Source organism: Mrakia frigida (genome assembly GCF_051309035.1).
Source record: "Mrakia frigida strain ATCC 22029 unplaced genomic scaffold BDY24scaffold_11, whole genome shotgun sequence".
Classification (NCBI taxonomy): Eukaryota; Fungi; Basidiomycota; class Tremellomycetes; order Cystofilobasidiales; family Mrakiaceae; genus Mrakia; species Mrakia frigida.
Window position 1 is genome coordinate 369,193 of NW_027481270.1, and position 14,786 is coordinate 383,978.

The window sequence follows — 14,786 nt, forward strand, 5'->3', positions numbered from 1 at the left end:
CATCCACTCCTCCTACTCCCATCGTCGCTCCCGCTACCTCCTCCGGATCCGACGAGGACTCCTCCTCCAAGAAGAACAAGAAGAGCAGTAGTCAAGGAGGAGAGATCGCCTGCCCTCAGTGCTCGAAACCGTTCGTCCCCAGCTACCAAACCAAGAACGACCCTACCGCCGGACACATCATGGCTATCAACCTCCCCATGGAGGAGATGGAGGATGCTAGGATCGCGTTGGTCGGTGTGAGGGAGGCGGAGGCAGCTAGGAAGAAGGCTGAGAAGGGAGAGAAGGGAAGCAAGAAGAGGAAGTCGGAGGGAGCTGGTGCTGGAGGGGAGGAGAGCTCGAAGAAGTCGAAACACCACTCGAAGGGAGATCTGGTGGTGGATAGCGTGGTTGTCACTCTCGGTGGAGCGAAGGCAGGAGGTGGAGGGTCGAGGTTGGTTCCCAAGAGCGTCGCGAACGAGTTGGCCGCTGCTGAGGAGAAGAGGAAGCTGGACGGGATGAGTGCGGCGGTGAGGAGTCTGTACGCTCCCAAGGATGGGAAGAAGGAGGAGAAGCATGGGAACGATAACTGGATGACGAGGGGAGCGTTTACGAGGGTGAGTGGATTATCGAACATCGACGAGGAGGAGACGCGTCGAAACGAGACTGACTTTGTTTTGCTTCGGTTTGTTTGTCGGAAACAGTACGCTTGATCGGGCCCAAATTCGACATCTTCCTGGATCTTACCCTACAGCCGCGGAGGGAACGGGTTCTCGTATCTCGTACTTCGGAGAGGGAGAAGGAGCTGGTGGGAGCAGGAAGCTTCGCGTCGTCGTCCTCTCTCGGTGCTATGTACTCCTTGTTGTTACTGTAATTTCCTGACCCTCCTTCTCTTACGATATATATGTCTACCCTCTGCTCTTCTACTAGAGTTGTTTCTTCCAGACCAGTCCAGGAGATTTCGTCCTTCGAACTTCAAGTCGAGCTCATCAGCAACCAAGCCCGTCGTCTCGGCTCTCCTTTCAGACTGACCTTCGCTTCCTCACTTCCTCCCTCCCCATTGCTCTACTCTCTACTACCTAGCAAACGACGCATAGACACGAAAAGGAAACTTGACACTTGACCAGAAAAAAAAAGAGACGGAGCTGTCTCGGTCGGCTCATCGCTCCCCAAGCCCCCTCGAAGAGCTCTCGTCCCACGCTCTCTTTTCTTCTTCTCGTTTGATCTCAAAACGTCACCCCCATCGCATCTTGAACCGACATCTTTCTATCTTACGCTCTCTTTCTTTCTCTTCCTTTTCGCCTTCCCTCGTAACGGACCCCTCCAAAATGGCTTCAAGCTCAGCGCCCTCGTCGTCCTTCTCCTCCTCCGCTCAGCTCCTCCTGGTTCTGTCGCTCTCCCTCTCAGCTCTCTCCCTCGATCCTTCGACACTCCTTTCTCTCTCCTCAACGAGCCAAGCCGTTCGGGGAGTCGTTTTCGGGGTGCTTTTCAGGGTTCTGAAGGTCGAGAGGACGCTGGAAGAGAACGAGGAGGAGGAGAAGGTTGGGGTTGAGCTCGACGATTCGGACTCGGAGGAGCTGAGCGAGGTGAAGGGAGCCGTACGATGCTTGGAGTGGGGGTTGAGAGGTTCGCAGGAGTGCGATGGGGATGAAGAGGAGGAGGAGGGTCTGGGAGCCTGGGAAGCGAGGGGAGCAAGGGAGACGGAGACGTTGGGGAGGTTGATGAGGTTCGTCGGCTTTTTCTTCCTCCTCTTCTTTCCCTTTTCTTCGCTCTTTTTCTCTCGCTCGAAGGCTGATCTTGAACTGCTCTGCTTCTATAGATCCTGCCCTCGTCTAACTTACCTCACCCTCTCCTCCTCCTCCTTCCACCAATCGACTTCAACTCCCTGCTCCCTCGCTCCGGCCTTTCTTTCGCCCTCCTCCTCCCCGCTCGCCCAGCTCTCCAACCTCTCTACCTTGAGCCTCACAGGTTTCTCCATCCCAACCGACCTCCTTCTTCGACTCCTCGTATCTACGCCGAACCTGCTGGAGTTGACTCTCCAGACCTTCTCGCCAGCAGCGTCATCCTTGTCGGTCTTGACCGGAACGAACGACGAGCTCACCAACGGTCCAACTCCTTCTCCCCTCCCGCTCTCCCTCCCTACCTCAGCCCTTCAAAACCTACACACCTTCACAGGTCTAGCCTCCCACATCAAAGTACTTCTCTCAGCAGGAACGAGGTCCTTGAGGTCGTTGACGGTCGAGATGTGTGGCTTTGAAGGAGGATGGGAGGAGCTCGTTCGAGATTTGGAGGATGGACTGCCGTACAGGGACGGAAGGGCTGGGCTGGTAGAGCTGAGAGTTCTAGGGATTGAAGTGGGAGGCGTGGAGGAGGGAGTGAGCTTGGTGAAGAGATTGGGAGAGGGGTTGAAGGGCAAGGGTGGGTTGGAGGAGTTGGAGTTGGGTTGGGCGGAGGGACTGGGTGAGGAGGAGGTTGGAGAGTGCTTGGTGAGTGCTATCACCGCTTTAGTTTCCGTTCTGGTTCTCGCTGACTCGACTTCTATTCCTTGCTTGCGTTTCTCAGACCAAAGCTCTCCCCTTCCTCACTACTCATTTCCCCTCCCTCCGCTCCCTCACTCTCACCACTCCCGAACCCTCTTCCGCCGAACCCACCAACACTCCTGAACTCCCTCTTCTTTCTCTATCCCTCGCCCTAACCAACCTTACAACCCTCACCGTCAACTCAACCGTCTGGAACTTCTCTCGTCCACCTCCCGAACCGACCATCGACGACGAATCGGATCCCAACGCCCTCGTCCGCGTCCCAACAAACACCACCACTACGACTCGACCGGCTCTCCCTCACTCGGCGTCGTCCGCATCTGGATCGATGGCTTTGGGTCTGGGAGGAGGGTTGAACAACAACAAGAAGGTCGGAAGGGCGCTAAAGGAGAGGGAGAGGTTCAGATGCGAGGTTGAGGACGCGTTGGTTTCGTCTTCGGGAGAGGAGTAGGCACCTGCGTTCTTTCTTTTCGGCCTCCAGAGGAGGTCCTTCCTTTTTCATCTATGCACCGTCGTCGTCTTCGTCGTTCAAACCCAAAAATACTCAGCTCGTTCGGTTCATTCTTCTCATCTTCGTTTTCCTTTGTACTTTTCTTCCGTTCGTGTCGTTGTTCGTTTGTAGAACTAGCTTGGTTGTAAGTCTTTATGTACAAATTACAAGTGTAGGCTTCGGCTTGGTTCGAGGAATCTCCTGGAGGAGAGGAAAGACAGCGAGGAGGGACGGGAACGGACGCGTCGAACGAGCGTCTCGGTCCGTCTTCCTTCTTCCCTCGTCCCAAGCGAGCAAGCGTTCATCATCAAGATCGTTACCGAAAAGTTCTCTCGCTCCCACTAATCACCTCAGCACCCACTCCCCACTCGCTGCTCGATCCACAACCCCTTCCCTCCTCAGCGCCTCCATGAACTCTCCCAGCTGCTCGAGACTTCGATTGTAGTCCGGAGCGAACCCGAGCATGCTTTGGATCCGATCGAGAGACATCGAGCCGAAGTTGGTGAGCATGCCTTGGATGAACTGTGTAGGCAAGGAGGAGAGGTGCGAGTCAGTGAGGCAGACGAGAGAAGAGGAAAGAGAGAGACGAGAGAGAGGAAGTGATGAACGAACCTGCCAGTAAACCCTCATCTGCTCAGCTTGACCGGATTCGACGGATTGAATAGCTGATTCTTCCTCGGTCACAACTGCGAATCGAAGAGTAAGGAACGGGGAGATCAGCGAGACGAGACGAAAGCAGCAAGAAAGAAGCGTCGAGGAGACTGACCGTTCCTCATCTCCAACTCTCCTCCACCCCTCCCACCTTCTTCCTTCGTTTCCAGAACCGCCCACGTAGCATCGCTTCCTTTCCGATCTCCTTTGAGGACTCCCTTGTTGACCCAGAAGTTGATTCCGTTGAGCACGACGAGCTCGTCATCGAGACCGAGTTTGGAGGTGAGGGAGGCGAGGTTCCAGGAGCCTTGGGAGGGAAAAGACGACGAGACATCAGCGGACTAGCCGAAGTAAGAGTGATGAAGGATGGAAAGCTCACTCGTCTCTCCAAACAATTCGATGATAGACGCCTGGAGCGGGGAAGCCTCGACTTCGACGACTCGATCCTCAAGCTCGAGCTTGACCTCGACCGTTCCGAGCTGAGGGAGCCAACGAAGTCGTTTGTCGGGTTTGAACTGATGATAGGCTTTGGCATAACGAGCTTGGAGGCTGATGACGGCAGATGGACGGGGACTTGGAGTCAGTCGACGCGTCGAACGAAAGAGAAGGGAAGGAGCGAGAGGAAGGGAAGACGAACCGAGAGAGTTGACCCGGGACGACGAGCCCGGTGGACTGGAAGGTAGGCCAGAAGAGTCGGGAGACGATCTTGGGATGTATCGAGGTCTGAAAGGAGAGAGGAGGCGGAGTGAGCTTCGAGAGTCGGCAGGAAAAGTATGAGGGGAAGAAACGAACCGTGATCTCCGAGTTGACATGTCCATCGATCCGCTTCGAGTCAGCGAGATCCTTGAGCATGACTTCGCAGACTTGAAGAGCAGTTTCTCCGAATCGAAGCTTGAGGATCTCGACGGTTCGGATCTGCGAAGGCGAAGGGGAGAGACGAGACGAGGATCAGTTCGACTTTTTTGAGGACAGAACAATGGACGTGAGAAGGCTCACCTCCTTCTCCAAGTCGTAGTCTCTAACAGCTAGTAACTTCTGAGCGAGTAGGATTTGAAGCTCCTTGACGATCACGTCCCTCGTATCGTAGATGCTGACCAGCGTCGAGATGATATCGCTCGCTTTCCCAGATCGAAATTCTGAATGAGCGAAGAGAACAACAGGGATAGGAGGTCCGTCAGTCCGGCTTAAATGAAAGGAAAGAAGGGGTAGCGGAAAGGCAAAGAGTAGAGAGAAAGGCGATAAAGGAAGAGGAAGGGAAAGAAGAGCGTCGCGTCGAAACTCACCTGGAGCAGCATCCACCGGTTCTGGCACCCAATTTGGATCCGTATAATCCTCTTCTCGGTCGTCTCTCGTCTGCAAAGGCTTGATCCCTCCGTCTTCGTCATCCTCCAGATCTCCACCGAGGATATCGTCGTCGTCGTCCGAGTTCACGAGGGAGGCGACGATGCAACGGATCGTATCGGGTCGGTTCCTTGATGAGAGAGGGAAGAGGGCAAACAGAAGAAAGAGAACGAGGGAAGAGATGCAGTAGCGTCAGTTGGGTTCGATTCGGGGGGATGCGACGAAAGAAAGCGGAAGAGAGAGACGCGTCGAAGGACTCACTTCAAGAACCTCCTAATCGGCTCCGACACCTTCTGCAGCAAGACTCCTGGAGGATCGACGATTCGGAGACATCGAATGGTCGAAACATACTGGGTGATGATGTCCTTGGTGTCGGCTCCTGGATGAAGAAGTCGTTTGACGTTGCTGTTTCGGCGAGGAAGGGAGGGAACGAGGTTCAGCAAAGTGAGAAAGAGGGCGGCGACGGATGAAGCGGGAGATCGTAGAAAGATAGAGTACGAACGAAGCCTTCAGAGCGTTGACCAGCTCGTTTCGAGAATCGACTTTGGCGAGGCATTCCTGGTTTCGAAGAGAAGCGAAGGTTAGGTTAGCGACGAGTTCGCTCTCGTCTTGGAACCAGCACGCTCGAGTAGGACCGACCTTGAGATCTTCCAGAGCTGGCAGAGTGTCGGGATGGCTGACGATGATGTCGAAGAGCTCGGTCGTTCTGTCAGACGAGAAGCAACGGACGCGTCGGTCAGCATCAAGGGCGCGGAAAGAAAGTGGAAGAGGCCGACGAACCTCAGGTCGCTCATTGTCTTGCAAACATGATAATCGAGCCTCGAGTAGATAGGTTTCATGATTTGATCGATGTTGTCATGACCTGAAGGTAGTAAAGGAGACGAAGGAGGAAAGAGAGAGGGTCAGCTTCGAATCGAGTGCTGTCCCGTCCATCATCTCCTGGCCCTTAGAGCCTCTCCCAGAGGAGGCATGGCGCTTCCATTCATCTCCGTTGACGTCTGCTTCCCTCAATTGCAAAGGCTAGACAAGTCGAACGCGTCGGACTCACCAGCGTAGAATCCCTCCCACCAGGCTCCGACCACTCCCCTTCCCCACCCTCTCAGCTCCCTCAGCATCCCACTCCTCCCCCACTCCCCCTTCGCCTCCCCTCTGACCTTCTTCTCAATCTCCTCGTACGCGATGCTCGTCAACTCAGGCCCAAATCTCGCCAGCATGCTCAACCTCTGCAGATGAGGGCTCGGTTTCACGTCTGCTGCTGTTGGTAGAGGGAATGTTGGAGCTTGAGGGGATTCGGCTGGTGTGGATGGATACGGAGAAGCGGGAAGTTGCTGCTGAGATTGATGGGAGTGGAGTGTTGCGAGGAAGTAGGCTTTGATGTGGGTTGGAAAGGAGGGAGGGAGGTGAAGATGGAGGTGGTGGAGGAAGGTTTGTTGGAAGAGTGGTCGGAGGGAAGGACTGCGAGTGAGATAAACGAGGGTTCGGAGGCAGACGCAGAGAGGATAGGATGATGGTGAGCTCGGAACTGAAGAAGAGAAGGACCACGCGATCAGGAGAGGTCTCGGACTCGCTCTTCAAAAGCAGCCAGAGGAGCTGCCCAAGCTTGCTGCCAATTGACTAGACGTTCGAAGAGCTCCGACATGAGAATTCCGACTTGAGGGACTGCTGAGATTCGGTTGGATTCCTGTGTGGAAAGAGGAAGCGAATCGAGAGTCAGTCGACGCGTCGAAGGGAGGGAGGGAAGGAGCAACGAACCTCGATCTTCCTGAGAGCCTTCTGGACGTCTCGATCAACGAGGTAGAAATGTTTTTCGACGTCGACTGTGAAGTAGAGGTAGCAGGGTTAGCTTGAGTCTGTAGAGAGAGTGCTAAGAAGACGTAACGAACCATAGAAGTGCTTCAAGAGTTCCTCCGACATGTGAGCTTCAGCGAGTAGTCGGAAGGCTGGGAAGATTCCCCCGTGGTCTGTCGTCGAGGGAGTCTGATGAGCTCATATTCATGGAGAGCTGAGATGAGATCTACTGCTTACCTCTATCGTTCCAATTTAGGCCTTCGAGGTTCCTTGGTTCGAGAAACTTGGAGGCGAGATCCCATGCCTTGAGGGAAGGAGGAGAAGGGAGCTCATCAGCTTTGAGCTCGTCGTTTCCCACTAGAAATGAGCTTGATCGACTCACTTTTGACACATCTATCAACCCTCTTATCCCAGGCATATCTCTATTGAGAGCTTGGAAGGAATCCCTCCATGCTCCATGGATCTGTTCGGTGAGTTCAGCGGTCATGATGAACGAGGGAAGCTCGCAATGGGCATCGGCTAGAAGAGAAGGATCGAGGGGAGCGAGTTCTGTGGAAAAGGGAGAGAGAGCTTCAGTATCTGGTAGTCCCGGTGTAGATACGAGATCTGAGCTCACTGATGGAAAGATGGGCTGATGGTGATGGCTGTTGCGAGCTCACGACGAGGAGGGTTCCTTCTTGGTTTTCGAGGAGGTCGTCTCCTCCTTCCCTTCCGACCCTCACTCGACCTTTCAACTCGAACTATGCGACCGACAAGCGAAAGAGATACGACCACAGGCTCGTCTCGTGCCTACCTCGAGCACGAAGCTGTAAGTCTCCAAATCTTCCTTCGTCGAGGTCATCGTTCTCTCCTTCCCGCTTCCGAGCTTCGACCCAGCTCACCGCCTCCACCTCACCCCCTCTTCGACAGACGTCAGAAGAGCTTTCGACAATCTTAGCGACGAGCTGCTCTCAGCGAAAAGGCCTTGTTCTTCCTGGTGAGCAAACGACGACGCGTCGAGGAAAGGCGAAAAAGAGAAGCGAGGTCGTGAATCATTACATCTTGAGCAGCGTTTCCTTCCGTCCCAGAGAAGCTCAGTCTTTGTGCATCTTGAGTCCAAGAGTGTGCGAGGCCCATCCCCACTTGTCGACTGCCTCGTCGATGCTGCGAAAAGCGAAAAAGACGAGTCAGATTTCAGATGGGGAACGAAGAAAGAAGGAAAACAGAGGAGGGAGCTCACACTTTGGCAGTAGGCTTTCCGGCTCCGTGACCGGCCTTGACGTCGATTCTAGAGGGGGGAAACGAGGAACGGGTTGTTTCAGCAACGATCCACAGTTCGAGAGCTTTCAGGAAAGAGAAGGGAAGCTGACCGAATGAGAAGTGGGTTTTTGTTGTCGGCTCGGTCGTGTTGCAGAGTAGCGGCGAGTCTAGGCGAGAGAACAGGCAAAGAGGTCAGCAGAAAGTTCGCTGCTTTGCTAGAGAAGAGGACTCACTTGAAACTGTGAGCTGGAACAACTCGGTCGTCGTCTGATTCGAACCAAAGCGACGAAGGTCAGATCGTGAACGCGTCCGAAACGAAGCGAGAGAAGGAAAGACGAACGATCCGCCGTCGTGATCAAGAAGGGAGGATACGTCTTGGTTGGGTTGACGTTGTGAAGAGGCGAGATAGGGTAGATGAAGCTGAAGGGAGAGGGAGAAGAGCGGGGTCAGAGGAACTTGCGACGAAGAGGGAAGGTTCCGACGGAACTCACTCGAAATCCTCGGGCTCGTCAGGGTTCCCGTAGTCGGAGACCCAGTAGTGACCGATAGTCCATCGATGGAACTGCAGGAACGCCGAGGAAGAACGCACTCAGCAAAGAGAAGCGAGGAAAAAGCGAGAAAGACCAACTTTTAGGAGATCCTGAACCCCAACGTCTGCGATCGAGGCTCCGATCAATCCATCTCGAGCCTGGTTGGTGCAAGCAGCGACTAGAAGACCTCCGTTCGAGCCACCGTTGAGGATGATCTTGCCAGCGCTGGTGTCTGATGGAACGAGAGAGTGAGATGAAGCGAGAAAATGAGCATGCGTCTTCTTCTCCCTGAAGCTCGAAGAGTGGAGAAAGAAGCGACGTACATCCTTGAGAGATGAGGTGTTCAGCGGCGTAGAGGAAGTCGTCGAACGTGTTTTGCTAGCGGAGAGAACCAGGAAAGAGAAGAGTCAGCACGCGTCGCGTCGAGAGACCTCTCCGTTCGTCCCAACGTTTGAGCTTGAACGAACCTTCTTAGCCTTGATTCCTCCCTCGTGCCAAGCCTCTCCATACTCATCTCCACCTCTGCAGTTCGGAACGGCGAGGACTCCTCTGTAGCTCTTCACCCAAGTCATCCAAGAGGGAGAGAACCTAGGCGTGAGACCGATGTTGAAGCCTCCATATCCGTACAGCAAGAGAGGAGCTGATCCGTCGAGCTGGACGTCCTTGTGACGAGTTATGATGACCTGTAAGGAAAAAGGGATGAGCTTGGAGACTCGGAGGAAGGTTCGGAGACGAAGGAGAAGGCAGAAGAAAGAGACAAGTCGGGAAAAGCTCTCGAGAGCGAGTGGAAGTAAAGACTCACCGGGATTCTGGTTCCATCCTTGCTCTCGTAGAACTCCTGAACCGTGATGAAGTCGGAGTCCTTCAAGTTCATCGTCGTCGACTTGAGAAGCTCGAGATCAGCGTTCTCTGCCTTGATGTCCTTCGAGAGTTCAACGACGGAGACGGATCCAGGGTTGGTGTATCCGGCTGTTAGCGTAAGGAATAAAGGGTCAGAAAGGTTGAGCAACGAGAAGAAGACGAAAGAGACTCGAGAAACGTAGGATTAGAACGCACAGGTCGAAACGAAGAACCTCTCGTGCTCCTTCCTTCCAGAAATGCTTCCGATCGAGCCGACGTAGTTGGGAGCGAGTCTTTGGATACGCTTTCCCTTGTTCGAGTAGAGGTACAGCTCGTCGTTGACCTGACAAAGAACAGAAAAGGGAAAACGAACCGTCAGTCGAGTTCGACGCGACCTCACGAGCTCCCTTCTTCCTCGAGAGGAGAACTAAACGAAGACCCACATCTCGACAGTACGTAACCACCAGAAGGTCTTCTCGAATGGGAGAAACCGATCCGAGAACGGCTTTGGGATCCTCCTCGATGATGGTCTCGAAAATGATCTCGTCGGCGTTGAGATCGAACGTCTGAACCTTCCAGTTGGGAGCGTCCTTGTTCGTCTGAACTGTAAACTTGGATCCGTTGTTGTCGATGCTGATTCGCCAAGAGAAGAAACCACGAGTCGGCTCTTGCGCTTCCTTTGTGAGGCGAGAGCAGACGAAAACGACGCAAGACCGACTCACACCGAGTACAAGCTCCCCCACTCTCCGATGATCGACCTCCACTTCAAGCTTTGGTAAGCCTCTCCGTCCTTCCCTCCGTCTCCGATCTCGGCGATGCTCAAGAGAGCCGATTGAGCGGTGTCTCGAGAGGTGCTGAGGATGGCGTACTTTCCGTCCTGAGTGATCCCGATCCCGAACATGTGTTGAGGGTTTGAAGGATCTGAGTGGATGAGGAGGTCGGCGGACTGAGGGGTTCCGATTCCTGAGAGAGAGAGAGAAACAACGAGAGAAAAAGACAGGAACGAGCTCAGGATCTCGAAGAGAGCGGGACGAGAGACGCGACGGAAAGATCGAACCCAAAAAAACTCACGGTGATAGAAGACCTGAGCGTCCTTGTCGCTAGCCGTAGCAGTCCCGAGATCAGCCTCTCCCTCCTTCGCAACAACCTCGGGGAACCTTTGGTAGAAGAATCCCTTGTCATCGTGCGTCCAGGTCAGAGACGAGAACTTGACGAAATCGAGCTTGTCCCCGAGCTTGGAAGCATCGTCGACGCCGACGAAGGGAGCGGTTGTTGATCGGACATGGACGGTGTACCAGTCGCTTCCCTGTAGCGAGAAAGAGAAAGGGTCAGCTTGAGAAAAATGAGCGAGCATGGAACGGAAGACGAGGAGGAAAGAAAGGAGAGAGAGGGACGTTCAGACGCACCGACTTCGAAAGACCATAAGCCCACAGCTTCCCGGAGTGAGAGAAGGCGGTAGTCGAAAGACTGATGGTTCCATCGGAGGAGAGAAGGTTGGGCTGAAGCAACGGGGGAAGAAAAAGAAAGAGAGAAAAACGATCAGCCCTCCACGTCGACGCGAAGCAAGAACCAAACGACATCCAACAAGCTCTCACATCAAAGAACAGCTCTCCCGGAGGTCCCTCCGCATTCTTGTACGTCTCCAACTCCGAGTCGGGAAACCTATAGGTCGGCGACTGGTTCTGAAGACCCGAGTTGAAGGAAACGTAGTAGTTTCCGTCTCGTTTTAGGACGGGGACGGAGAACTTTGCATAGTTCCAGTTCCTCTCGAGCTCTTGTCGATATTTCTTCCGGTCAGGGTTGAGAGCGAGGTGCTGGTTGGTGAGGGTGACTTGGGCGTCGACCCAGGCTTTGGTTTCGGGGGATTCGGAGGGAGGAGATTCGAGCCAGTGGTAGGCTGAAGGAGGAGGAGGAGGAAAGAAGGGACGAGGAGAGAGGGCGGAATGAGAAAGGAGGTCAGTTAAGGGAATTGAGAAGAAATGCAGGGTACTGCTATGACTTCAGAGAGGGTCACGAGGAACAGAGGAACAGACGAAGGACGAGCGGGAAGAAGAAGGGGGGGGGGAGGGAGGGAAGGAGATGAGCTCGACGTTGAGCTCGATCTCAACCTCGTTTCCTTCCCTCAAACTTCTCATCTCACACAAACCAGCTCATACTCCAGAGCACTCTTCTATGTTCCAGCGTTCACACTGGGCACTCAGCCGATCTCTTCAAGCAAAACAAGCGAAAGCGAACTCACGATCCTTGATCTTGACCTCTCCTTCTTTCTTGCTCTTGTACATCTCAAAGTGCTCCTCGTCTCGTCGCGCCTTGGGGTAGATCGGAGGCGATGCTGTTGTTGAAGACGCCATTCGGAAGAGAGCTGGTTTGGGTTGGAGCTTGAGGGTTGAGGGTCTCGATAGGAATCGGAGGGAGGAGAGGAGCATGGAAGTTGGGACGGGAGGGAGAGCGATTCAATCGGTCGAGAGCTCAAGATGTTCGAAGCAGAGCCGATCTCTCCTTACAAAAAGGCTCCCAGGCACGTCGAGGAGATTCCTGTTGAAGAGACTTAATAATTGAAGACGTAGTGTCTTTAGAACTGCCAAAAAAAAAAGGAAACCCCCAACGTAAAGCCAGACCCTCCTCCTTCGCTCTCCCTCTCCGTTCCTCTCCCCTCCTCGCTCCTCTCAACAACCAAAAAGCTACACCTCCTCCTCATTACTGAACAAACTTCCATCCCTCCCTCTACATCTTAGGAATCTTCAACGTCTTGCTAACCATCGCAGCCGCCCAGAATCCCCAGACCAACGCAACCGGGTGCATCTCCAACCACGTCCCTTCCGCCCAAACTCCTCCAGGGATCCCCAATCCTCCGGGAAGACTGGTAGAGAACCACCCTTGCTTGACGAAGTAGGCCATGATGCTGACGAGACCGAGGGAGGAAGGGATGGGGAGACCTTCAAAGTACTTGATCTTGCCTGTGGTGTCGGCGGGGATGAGAGCGACGGTCGCGTTGAAGCGGGCGAGACGAGCGAGACCGCAGGCGACGAAGAGGGAGAGGAAGACGGTGTCGAGGTGGGTTCGGAGACCGAGGGTGAAGGCGACGAAGGCTGGTCCGACTCCGAAGGAGACCTGGGGAGGGAGGGAAAGAGGGAGGGAAAGAGGGAGATGAGGTGAGGTTGGATTGAGGGTGAAGAGGGAGAGGAAGAGAGAGGAGTTGAACAAAGTGGAAAGAAGAGAACGTAAGTCAGTACTGTATTCGAGCGAGTCATCAATGAGAAGCAGCTGAGTGGTCGAAGGAACGAAGGAGGAAGGGAGGAGGAGGAAGCACGTCGACCTTTGCCAGCTCCGTCCAAACAATGGCTCGACAAGACTCTTTCAGCTCGACCAACTTTGTGCGAGCAGTCTGGCTGTAGATGTCTGTACAGACCGAGCTAAAAGAAAGCTGTCCCTTCTTCCATCAAAGGGCCAGAGCTCCTTCCTTCCCTCGTCCCCCCCGAGCTCTCGTTCCTCCTCCTCCTTCCCTCCCTCTCAAGTCCCTCCCGCCTCCTCCATCCCAGCACCCTCCTTCCTCCATCCCACCACCCCTGATCCCGCTCTCCCAACCTCACATAGAACAAACACCCAAGACCCAGAAACACTCACGAGATCAGCCAACGAGTCCATCTCCTGTCCCAACATACTCGCGCTGCCCGACCACCTCGCCACCTTGCCGTCGAACACGTCAAACCCGAACCCGAGCGCTGGGTAGAGGAGACCCATCCAGAGGTTTCCTCGGTTGTTGGAAGGATCGGCGAGGTACCGAGCGCACGAGAACAGGCACGAGAGACCGCAGACGCCGTTCATGATGGTGATCAGGTCGGCAGCTCGGAAGTTGCTGAAGAAAGAGAGCAGAGAAGGGGCGTTAGTTTTTAATGCAGAAGAGCGTAGAATAGAGAGAGTGAGAAGAGGTTTCTAGGAGGGAAAGAGAGTAGGGAGGGGAAGGGAGGGGAGAGGGAAGAAGGAGAGTCGGAGGGGAAGGAGGGAAGGGAGAAGGAGAGGAGAGAAAGAGAGCAGCAACGCACCGAACGAGAGAGAAGTGACCCGAGTCGTCGTTGTACTGCTTGAGCTGAGCTTTTTTGCCTTCCTCCATCTTCTGGCTGACAGTCTGAGCTGTAGGTTTACGTTGAGACATTGGGGTGGGACGGAAGGAGAGAGTAAGCGGGAGAGGGTGGATGAAAGTTGGGAGCGAAAGAGAGGCGATTCGAGTTTGGGGCTGGTCGAGTCGTCGAGGGGAGGGAGGGAGGGAAATGACGCGGTTGAAAGAAAGATTGCTGTATTTTTCTATGAACTGCGAGATCTGAATAGGAGGATGAGATGTGAAGAGTGCGTAGAGGTAGAGAGCGGGTCCGAAGAGTTCATGAAAAGTGGGAAGAACTGGAGGACGAGAGGAAGACGCGTCGAACCAATTTCCTCGTCCCTCTAATCGCCGTCGCATTCTTCACGAACAGGCAAACAGTGGATCCTCGACGAAGACCAGGCAATTCGTATCGTTCAGCGATTTGGCTACTTCATGAGCACAGAAGAAGAGCCGAGGCCAAAGCTGCTGAACGGAGAGGGAGGAACTTTACCGTTTTGAGCTTGTTTTGATTCGTGCTCGACGAACTGAATATCGAAGACGCTAATACACATGAGAAGACAGACCCAGCACCGACCAAAAAATCTCGTGCGTGGAACTCTGTATGTATCTATCTGAGCAGAGACGGTGAAGAGAGGGAGGGATTGACTCAGGAATCGAGTCGTCGACTCGACCACCGCGCGTCGCGAAGGGCCACCCGTTCTCCTTTCGTCCTCTTTTATTCGATTGAACGAAGCAAAGAAGCAAAGGGGTGATAAAGAGCCGGGACGGACGTCCCCGATAAAAAGTGAGGATCGCACACCGTTTGTTTTGAATCGCTCAAACTAAATCTCACTGTGTCGCTCACCCATCTCTCTTTCCCTCTTTTTCTTCTTCCCTCTTCTCTCGCTTCTCTCGCTCTCCTCCCAAAATCAACTCCCATACCCACTCTCCCACTCCCGCTATGCACTCCCCTCCCTCCTGAACAGCCCTCCTCCCCAGCTTCGTACGTCGGAACTGAAGATCAACCATGGCGCAGATGAGAGAGGAGAGCGAGGAGGGTAGAGTAACCTGCTCGGATCGGAGAGCATAGAGGAGGTCTCTACACAAGTAAAGGTTGAGAAGGCCGTTTCGAGCATCGTTGAGGTTCGAGAACGAAGGAAGAGAGGCCGACGGGAGAGGGAGGGTGGGAGGGTGTTCGAGTTGAGCTCCTCAGTTCTCTTCTCCTTTTGCATTGTTTCTTTGTTTTCCTTTTCTCTCTCAAGGGAGGACAGTACGACGCGTCTCTCTCTTTCCCCATCTGCTATCTCTTCTCT

At 54.1% G+C, this 14,786-nt stretch overlaps 4 protein-coding genes across 4 annotated transcripts; 1 reads left to right on the forward strand and 3 right to left on the reverse strand.

Moving 5' to 3' along the window:
• Positions 1-901: 901 nt before the first annotated feature.
• Positions 902-3,163, forward strand: BDY24DRAFT_440499 (uncharacterized protein). The gene is made up of 3 exons (XM_076644527.1): positions 902-1,702; positions 1,796-2,462; positions 2,539-3,163. The coding sequence occupies exons 1-3, from the start codon at positions 1,305-1,307 to the stop codon at positions 2,965-2,967; spliced, it is 1,494 nt and encodes a 497-aa protein (XP_076497701.1). The 5' UTR covers positions 902-1,304; the 3' UTR covers positions 2,968-3,163.
• A 23-nt stretch (positions 3,164-3,186) lies between these two features.
• Positions 3,187-7,617, reverse strand: APC2 (anaphase promoting complex subunit 2). The gene is made up of 19 exons (XM_076637867.1): positions 7,403-7,617; positions 7,169-7,335; positions 7,024-7,090; positions 6,882-6,959; positions 6,751-6,815; positions 6,567-6,679; positions 6,047-6,453; positions 5,779-5,860; positions 5,638-5,704; positions 5,501-5,556; positions 5,260-5,403; positions 4,941-5,128; positions 4,654-4,793; positions 4,450-4,572; positions 4,295-4,380; positions 4,037-4,206; positions 3,773-3,964; positions 3,619-3,692; positions 3,187-3,528 (listed from the first exon to the last, which is right to left on the reverse strand). Exons 2-19 carry the CDS (start codon positions 7,271-7,273, stop codon positions 3,352-3,354), a joined length of 2,334 nt encoding a protein of 777 aa, XP_076497702.1. The 5' UTR covers positions 7,274-7,335; positions 7,403-7,617; the 3' UTR covers positions 3,187-3,351.
• Positions 7,618-7,804: 187 nt separating this feature from the next.
• Positions 7,805-11,830, reverse strand: BDY24DRAFT_385576 (prolyl oligopeptidase family serine peptidase). The gene is made up of 17 exons (XM_076639983.1): positions 11,635-11,830; positions 10,991-11,292; positions 10,802-10,894; positions 10,467-10,701; positions 10,118-10,358; positions 9,839-10,028; positions 9,612-9,738; positions 9,358-9,524; positions 9,023-9,238; positions 8,879-8,933; positions 8,654-8,787; positions 8,517-8,587; positions 8,366-8,445; positions 8,259-8,292; positions 8,136-8,192; positions 8,006-8,053; positions 7,805-7,929 (listed from the first exon to the last, which is right to left on the reverse strand). Exons 1-17 carry the CDS (start codon positions 11,819-11,821, stop codon positions 7,860-7,862), a joined length of 2,307 nt encoding a protein of 768 aa, XP_076497703.1. The 5' UTR covers positions 11,822-11,830; the 3' UTR covers positions 7,805-7,859.
• Positions 11,831-11,927: 97 nt separating this feature from the next.
• Positions 11,928-13,647, reverse strand: CHO1 (CDP-diacylglycerol-serine O-phosphatidyltransferase). Its single transcript, XM_076639984.1, has 3 exons — positions 13,439-13,647; positions 13,020-13,251; positions 11,928-12,506 (listed from the first exon to the last, which is right to left on the reverse strand). Exons 1-3 carry the CDS (start codon positions 13,546-13,548, stop codon positions 12,120-12,122), a joined length of 729 nt encoding a protein of 242 aa, XP_076497704.1. The 5' UTR covers positions 13,549-13,647; the 3' UTR covers positions 11,928-12,119.
• Positions 13,648-14,786: the final 1,139 nt, after the last annotated feature.